This window comes from Euphorbia lathyris, chromosome 5, assembly GCF_963576675.1.
Source record: "Euphorbia lathyris chromosome 5, ddEupLath1.1, whole genome shotgun sequence".
NCBI classification, from domain to species: Eukaryota; Viridiplantae; Streptophyta; class Magnoliopsida; order Malpighiales; family Euphorbiaceae; genus Euphorbia; species Euphorbia lathyris.
The window spans coordinates 37,292,858-37,301,737 of NC_088914.1; the positions used below are offsets into that span (position 1 = coordinate 37,292,858).

The window sequence follows — 8,880 nt, forward strand, 5'->3', positions numbered from 1 at the left end:
GAGGGTATTTTTGGAAAGTCGCACAAAATCGGTCTAGATATGTAGTAGAATTAGTAAATGGGTTTAATATGTAAATGGGCCTCCCATTTGACCCAGTTTTATAATTTTTTCTAATTTTAAAAGTTACAAATAAATAAGATTAAAATAATGAGCAAAATAAAATAAACAAAAAATTATATCTAAGATGTCCTTTTTAGTAATATTAATTGAATTGTAAATATATTTCTTCACAATATTTTATTATTGTTTCATATTATATATACAATATTGTTCTAATAGAATAAATATATTTTATAAAAACAAATAGAATAATAATATTAATAGTGTAATATAAAATAAAATAAACATTTATTAAAAATCTAAACAAGAAAGCCGTGCAGTGCACGGGTTTAAAACTAGTTTAAGCTCTAAGGGGGTGTTTGTTAGAAGGGATATAGGAGGAGGGATAAGGATAAAAAAAATACGTGATAAGTTATTCCATGTTTGTTTGTGAGATAGAAGAATGAGACATGTGAGGGATAAGTCTCTTATCCCTCAAATCCTATACCCAGGAGGGGGTAGTATAAGGAGGCGGGATAAGATTCTGCAATTTTAATAGGATGGAAAAGTCCATCATATCCCTCAAATTAATGTTATTTAGTTTAAAGGGAAAAGTACAAAAATAAACCTTGTGGTTACACCTGTTTTCGATCGCAGCATTGTGTTTTAAAAATTTACAAAATGGTATCTTGAGGTTCATTCCGTTAGCAAACACGTACCAAATTGATTAACGGTGTTAAAAGTCAAAGGAAAAAGAATTAATTTGGTCCTTATATTTATTTATTTTATAAATTAACCACATTTATTATCTAATTATTACAAACAAACCCTAAAATAAAAAAATCGAAATAAAAAACACTATCTTCTCCATCTTTTTAATTTTTTTTCTTCTTTCTCTCCTTTTTATTAATTTCTCCCTTTAATATCAATTGAATTTCCATTCCTTTCTAAATCTAATTTTTAACTAGCTTACTATCTATGATCAAATTAACCCAATTTTTTTTATTAGAATGAACCAATGCTGATGCTGATGATTGATCGTGGAGATTTCGCTTCTTACAAGGTCAAGGGTGGAAGCAAACTTAGAGCAAAAGAACTCAAATTTGGGGGAAATGAGTTTCTAGGGATTGAATGATAGCATTTCTGGGAACTTTTTGATGATTATGAAGATTTGGGGTTTTGAGAATCATAGTTGATTGAGTAGGGTTTCTGTGATTTTTCAAATTCGACGTTTTTAGAAGCTATTAAAGCTTCTTTTGGAGACAACCCGCAAAACTTGATGAGGTATGAAATAGCAAAAGTGTTTGGCTTTGGATCAAAAGAAGAGTATTTAAAATGTAATGGTACCACCATTGATGGTTTATGAGCTGTCACAGACACAGTGTACCTATTTCTAGAATGGAGAAGAACAGTTTTACAGAGAAAACTAATTAAGCACAATTGAACGGAAAAATCATGCTCCCAATTTTTTTATTGCAATCCAATTGCCAATGCTGATGCACTAGCATAAAGGGAGCCTAGAATCATAGAATGTCATTATCTAAAAATTTGGGTTAATTTGGTAATAGATTCAGAGTAGTAAGTTAATTAAAATTTAGAGTTAGAAAGAGATGGAAATTCAATTGGTTCTAAAAAGAGAAATTAACACAGAGAAGAGAGAAAGAAGAAAAAAAAAAGAAATTAAAGAGAGATGGAGAAGATGGTGTTTTTTATTTTGATTTTTTTTTTATTTTGGGGTTTGTTTGTAATAATTAGATAATAGGGGAGGCTAATTTATAAAATAAATAAATATAAGGATCAAATTAACTCTTTTCTCTTTGACTTTTAACACCGTTAGTCAATTTGATATGCGTTTGCTAACGGAATGAACCTCAAGATACCATTTTGTAAATTTTCAAACCACAAGGCTGCGAAACAGTGTAACCACAAGGTTTACTTTTGCACTTTTCCCTAGTTTAAATAAGGTTAAAATAGTAAAATGTATTTTTTTTATCCCTATCCCTGTCCCACGTACCAAACATTGAATCTCGCACCGTAATTACCAATATTATAAAACCCGGACCGGACCAGCCGATTTGACCGGTCGAACCATGAACCGGCTAGACTTCCGCTCTGAGTTACATCGGTTTTTTTAATGTACAAAAAACCAGCAAGAACCAGAATTAGACTAGAAACCGGCGGTCAGACCGAAAACCGGTGCAACCCCAGTTCTTTTCTATTAAAAAAAAAATTCAAAACTTATCTGTACCCAAGCCTTTGATGGATCACTTATTGACTCTTGGTTGATCCACTTGTATTTATAGTTAGTAAACCTATCCCATTCTCATCCTATAATCGATGTGGGACAATATTGCGGCTCCTTATAACTGGATTATTATATCCAATTGTTATTCCTAGAACTCTCATCTTAGTTGTATCCCTCCTCTTCTTTTTCTTTATTTTTTTTTTATTTTTTTATTTTTCTTTTTTCTCTTCCTTTCATTTTCGATCAAAAAAAACCATTTACTAATTACGTTGTATTTTTAATTTATTATCATAGTTTCATCAATTACATTTATTGTAAGTTTTTTTGGAAGCACATTTATTGTAAGTTTATATTTACAATGAACTATAGTTTATATTTATAATTTTAAATTAATATATAATTAATATATTTTTTTATTTATTACGTCATCCGGTCCAACCATTCTAAACCATCCGATCCGACCAAATGATCCGTGACCCAATTATAAATCCGGTTTGATGTTCGATCCGGTTCTGATAACATTGGTAATTACTTATCACATCGATCTCGCACCGTCGTTCCTTCTTGCACCACTGTCGTTCCGTCTTGCATCGTCCTAGTTTTGTCTCTCATCGCATCATTCCAATCTCGCACCACCCTTCGTCTCGCACCGCCGTCGTTGATTAAGGTAACTAGCAATGTCACAAAACAAAACAAAATATAAATTAGTTACTATTTTCTTATTTCTCTTCTACATCTACAGATATCACGCCGCCCCCATCCACAAAACAAAACCCTATCTTCGTCTCAGTCTTACTCACCACCACCGCCGACCCCTGCTCTCATCTTCTTCCTCGCAACGAGTCTCGGCTGCTTGGCTCCGCCACTGCCCTAATTCTCCGTTTCGGAAATCTGTTCGGATCTTTCTCACTCAGGTCAGAAACTGAATTAAAGGAAGATTAAAATCCGGCGGCAGGAAGCCGATTCTACACAAATTTATATATTCTAGCTAGAAGAAGAAAAAGAGGGTAGAGAAGGATGGGAGAAAGAAAGGTTTTGAACAAGTATTATCCACCGGATTTCGACCCGTCCAAGTTGCCCCGTATACGGAGGCCGAAGAACCAACAGATTAAGGTTCGAATGATGCTTCCTATGAGTATTCGATGCAATACTTGCGGCAATTACATCTATAAAGGAACTAAATTTAATTCTCGTAAGGAAGATGTTATCGGGGAGGTATGTTTTTGTATCTCAAATTATCGATTTTGTTTTTCTATTGATCTTAATTTGACTTCTCATTTCAATAATTTTTGTTATGGATTTGATTTCGTGCAGACGTATTTAGGAATTCAAATTTTTAGATTTTACTTTAAATGCACCAAATGCTCCGCTGAGCTTGCTATGAAGACAGATCCTCAAAATTCTGATTATATCGTTGAGAGTGGTGCTACGCGGAATTTTGAACCCTGGCGCGCTGAGGATGAAGTATGAATTTAAGCTCTTGTTCGTTGCAGGATTTTATTAGGGCTTTTTCTAATTTTTTTGGGGCTAATTTCTTGCTTGTAACAGGAAGTGGACAAGGAGAAACGAAAAAGGGATGCTGAGGAGATGGGTGATGCAATGAAATCCTTGGAGAACCGAACTTTGGATTCCAAGAGAGAGATGGATATTCTTGCTGCACTTGATGAGATGAAGTCAATGAAGGTATTTGGGAATTTTGTTTTTAATTGCTTCTTCCTTTAGTTTTATAGGTCTTGCTTTCTTATGTTTCCATGCTAATGCAGTTCTTTGTTTATGTTTTTCCAGTCTAGACATGCAACTGTGAGTGTGGATTCGATGCTTGAGGCCTTGCAGCGCACATCTGCAAACAAGGTAGATTCTTTCGTTGTCTCTTTTTACTTTCTTCAACTCATTTGATACAGTTATACTTGGAAACATGTTTGTAATTGAGTCTAAAAGTGGCATTGGTCGCAATTTTTGTTTCTTTGATGCTATAATATATGATGTAGTCAGGCGATTGTTATTATCAGTAAATGCTTTATGAGTTGATATTATATAAACTAATATCAGTAAATGCTTTATGAGTTGATATTATATAAACTAATTCAGATACTATAGTGCTTGAACTTCCTACGTTTCTTGTATTTTTTCCAAGCTTGTTTTGTGTTTACTTCTTAGGATATTTGTAGATTTTAGGATGGCCTTTCTGCTAATTTTTTGCAACAATCATAAATAAAAGTGTCTTTGTACTATCAAACTGGCCGTGTCCTAGAATATGATGTTAAACTGATTTCAATGTGGTAATTTTCTGGACCTTTGAAGTCTGAATGTAATTTTCTTTGACTTGCTGACTGTTTGGCACTAGCTAGTTTGGCTAATGCTTTTTGTCCTGGGGTAATAATTTTGTATTGAATGTGTCATTGTCATTGTATTCTGACCCTTTAATTGACAGGAGAAGAAGTTGGAAGAAGAGGATGAAGCACTTATAAAATCCATATTTGAGGTTAGTATTCTTGTCTCTTTATGATTAGGTTTCTTCCAGTTTCTACTACCTCTCCCTTTCTCTTCTTGGTTTCCAGTTTTGTCATTGACTTTCTAATTTTTCAGCGGCGGCCAAAAGAGGTTGTTCGGAGGATTTCTGATGAAGATGTTGATGAAGATGATGATTTCAATCTGCTTTCAGATGGCAAAGGTGAAACATCGAGTGATGATCCCAAGGTTTGATAATCTTATGCTATATAATTTACTTTCTATTGCCTCAATGAAGCAAACTTTTCCTTTTGTTTACACTTTCCACACTTTTTACTTTTGGATATTTAGAATTAAAAGGTTGGTATATTTCTGTATTGAAGTTGTCAAATTTGCTAATGGTGTTTTTACAATCTACAATTATTTTGTCAATGTGACATGATGGATATTATTTTGTTTCGATATAAGGACATTTTCTACAAGAGGTCACAAGTTTGAGTCTTGGCGCAACGGTAAACGTTGTTGGCGTGTGACCGAGAGGTCACGGGTTTGAGTCTTAGGAGTGGCCTCTTGCCAAAAAGAATTGGCAGGGAAGGCTTTCCCCCAATACAGCCTTGTGGTGGGACCCCTTCCCGGATCCTCGCTTAGCGGGGCCGCGTAGTGCACCGGGCCGCCTTTTATATGCACGTTTTCTACGAATTGAATTTATATGCACATTTTCTACAAATTGAATTTATATGCACATTTTCTACGAGTTGAATTTATGATGGAATTTCAACAATTAGCTTGGGAGGATGGATGAAGACTGGGGTGCATGAAATTCTTTTTATCTGAAAGGCAGAACAATGGTTGGGGAAAAAGAATGACCTCTGCAGTGATATGCTTATTATGGAAAAGTAGAAGAAAATAAAGCATGTGGTAATTTAGTCTTTGCTGTCAATAAATGTGAAACGAGTGAGTTCCTTCTAAAATCTAAACCAATCACTCTCCCATTTTCCACTCTGTTTTCTTATATAGTTTCAGCAAGAAATGGATGTCATAATTAGCCCTCTCTTAAGTGACAGAAAATAGTTCGAGTTTTCACCCTTGATTTTCTCCCTTCGGGGAAAATGTTTATCGGTAGTTCTGTTTCTTTATAGCATACAAATTTAAGTGAGAGTGTATGTAATTTTGATATAGGACTTTCCTATCTATATTCTAGGATGCTTTTGACCTTTTCATGTTCTCGAAAAATCTAAATGATACATTTAACATGTAAAGGTTTCAAGTGCTTCAAGAATCCAGTGTGCTCTAAGCCCTACTGCTAGCTACTAACTTATGCATTTTCTTTTGTTTTTTGCAGAGGAGAAAAGTTTCTGATGAAGTTGATGGAAAACCCAATATCCGCTCCCCCATAGTGAGAATTGCTGTGATTAAGAAACCAGCTGTGACAAATGAGAGTAAAAAGCCGGCTATTGCAGAAGGCAATAAACAAGTAGAGAGCAGTGGACTTTTATCCTTGTGCCAGAACTATGACAGTGATGACGACTAATTAGGAAAACATTGATTTGATTTGTTGTAAAATGTTATAGTTTTTGGACATTTTTACATTAAGATGTTGGAAAATGAGGTTGGTTTTCGAGCATATGTGAAAAATTCAGGGATTTATCTGACTGGTTACATATAAATTAAGCTAAGCTGGTGTGGTGTGGTGTCCCTTATATATGTCACGATTTTACAAGACAAGGAGATTACCACTTCTTATTTCAAAGCAAAAGATAAATAATTTGACAATGCTTCTTCAGGAGCTGATCTATATGATCCAAAAGAATTAAGAACAATTAAAAGCATAGGAACTAAGTACTAGAATTAGAAAAAAATCCAAAAGAAGCTGCAATTTCAAAATTATGGAGATACAGACCACCGCTTCCTCTTTTTCACTCTTGAATAATGGTCTTCTTTTTTCCCAGGGCGCCAAACTAAATTTTTATATATGCATTATAACTTTGATCCATACAAATTAATTTTAAGTTCAATTTTTAGTAACTCTGATATTTTTATAGGGTAAATTACACCCATGGCCACTGAACTTTACCATTTTTACATTATGGCCATTGAACTTCATTTCTTCCCGGTATGACCACTGAACTTTACACTTTTTAACACCGGTGGCCACTTAACGCCTTAAAATGACCGTTGATGGCTAAAAATAAAAAATCCAAAAGTATTAATGATATTCTAAGGAACTTTAATTCTCGAAAATTTTTGTTTTGAGGTCATTTGGGTGTTGTTTGGTTAGGAGAGATAAAGTGAATTTTTAGAGAAAGAAAGCTCCAAAAAATGTGATTTTTGAAAATAAAAAATGTGGCTTCATGGTAAATGTCATTCTGAACAACTTTAATTCTTGAATATTTTCATTTTGAGGTCGTTAAGGTCATTTTGAGAAGTTTGTTAAAATTGAGTGGCCATCAGTGTTAAAAAGTGTAAAGTTCAGTGGCCATACCGGAAAGAAATGAAGTTTAGTGGCCATAATGTGAAAATAGGTAAAGTTCAATGACTATGGATGTAATTTACCCTATTTTTATAGTTTAACATAAAATAGGCTTGTCAATGAATGGGTAATGCCATGCTCATTGGATCTTGCCCCATTTTAGGGTTGGAGAATTTTCAATACATATCATTTCAAGAACAAGGGATGAAGAAAAAAATTATTCTCATTTCCGGGATTGAGTTGGAAAAGATAATATCTATCTTGGTTCCATGAGACCCTTGCTCTTTCGAAACTCAATCTCGGTTCCATGAGACCCTTGCTCTATCATCGTTAGAGTTATTCATAGAATACCAATTAATATATAAAATTATATATTAATACTAATTCAATTTTTGATTTAATATATTGATTACACCTTAAATATCAAAATTATTTAATATAAATCTAAATTTCTCTTTCAAAAAAAAACAAAATCTAAAATTCTAGAAACTTTACTAAAATAAAAATCCAATTTAACATATTAATGAGAATATTCTAAAGGCATAAGGCATTTGTTTGTGCGTAAACTATATATATATATATAGGGGTGAGATCCAGTGTGATAATGGGTTAGGGTGTGACAATGAGCTTATTTTGTGACATAACAAAACGTTTTGATAATAATTGAAAAGGGCAAGGTGACAAATTTGTAAATAAAAGGAAAGAGATGATAGAAAAAATTGTTTTATTTCTTTTCTTTAAAATACATTTTCCCGAAATTTCTAACCTCGTTTTTCAAAATTTTTTATACTATTAGACTCGTCTAAATTAGACGGTCATTTTAAGATCCCTGAAGCTCAAGTAAAAAAAATTTCGGTGAACGGAATCCGGGTGGGCGTTTTTTGGCGAAACAAAATTGCCCAGAAAATTCTCAAAAACTTCTAGAACATGTAAAACATTATTCTAAGAAACTTTAATTCTTGGGTCAAAGCGAGATTTCTTACGGTTTAGTCCCAATAAAACTTGTTCCTTAATTTTATCCATTTTACATGCTTCAACAATTTGTTGGGTCAAAATCGTAAGGAATCTTGTTTTGAGCCAATAATTAAAGTTTCTTAAAATGGTGTTTTACATGTTTTGGAATTTTTTGATAATTTTCTGGGCACGTTTTTTTGTCCTACTTACATTGTTCCGACAGTGTACGAAATTGTTCCAAATCAGTGTACCATTTGTTCCAACATAATACTTATATTGTTCCAACAGAATAAATCAGCGTACGAATTTTTCCAACAAAATAGTTCTATTATTCCAGCATAATACTTATATTGTTCCAACATAATAAATTAGTTTACCAATTGTTCCAAATCAATTTTATTATCTATGTCTTCAATTTCATTTTTGTTTCTTAGTATTTAATATAGTATCTTCAAATTTATATTAGTTATATTATTTAGAAAATAATTTTAATTCTTATATTCTTCCAACAGAATAATTATATTGTTCCAACAGAATAGTTATATTGTTCCAACATAATACTTATATTGTTCCAACAGAATTGTTATATTGTTCCAACAAAATATTGCAACACATAGTGCTGAAAGGTAAAACCAAAAAATGTCCAAAAAATTATCAAAAAATTCTAAAATATGTAAAACATTATTTTAAGAAACTTTAATTCTTGGCTCAAAACGAGATTTCT

At 32.8% G+C, this 8,880-nt stretch overlaps 1 protein-coding gene across 1 annotated transcript; it reads left to right on the forward strand.

Annotated features, from left to right (window-relative positions):
• Nucleotides 1-2,809: 2,809 nt before the first annotated feature.
• On the forward strand, nt 2,810-6,379 carry LOC136230518 (uncharacterized). Its single transcript, XM_066019600.1, has 8 exons — nt 2,810-2,951; nt 3,027-3,499; nt 3,599-3,748; nt 3,833-3,967; nt 4,070-4,135; nt 4,716-4,766; nt 4,871-4,981; nt 6,075-6,379. The coding sequence occupies exons 2-8, from the start codon at nt 3,302-3,304 to the stop codon at nt 6,261-6,263; spliced, it is 900 nt and encodes a 299-aa protein (XP_065875672.1). The 5' UTR covers nt 2,810-2,951; nt 3,027-3,301; the 3' UTR covers nt 6,264-6,379.
• Nucleotides 6,380-8,880: the final 2,501 nt, after the last annotated feature.

What these genes read in the sequence shown, in the direction of transcription:
- LOC136230518 (XM_066019600.1), top strand. Translation starts at nt 3,302, where the DNA reads ATGGGAGAAAGAAAGGTTTTGAACAAGTATTATCCACCGGATTTCGAC. An exon ending in AGGAAGATGTTATCGGGGAG is followed by an intron (nt 3,500 to 3,598) that starts GTATGTTTTTGT and finishes GATTTCGTGCAG; the next exon opens with ACGTATTTAGGAATTCAAAT. An exon ending in CCTGGCGCGCTGAGGATGAA is followed by an intron (nt 3,749 to 3,832) that starts GTATGAATTTAA and finishes TGCTTGTAACAG; the next exon opens with GAAGTGGACAAGGAGAAACG.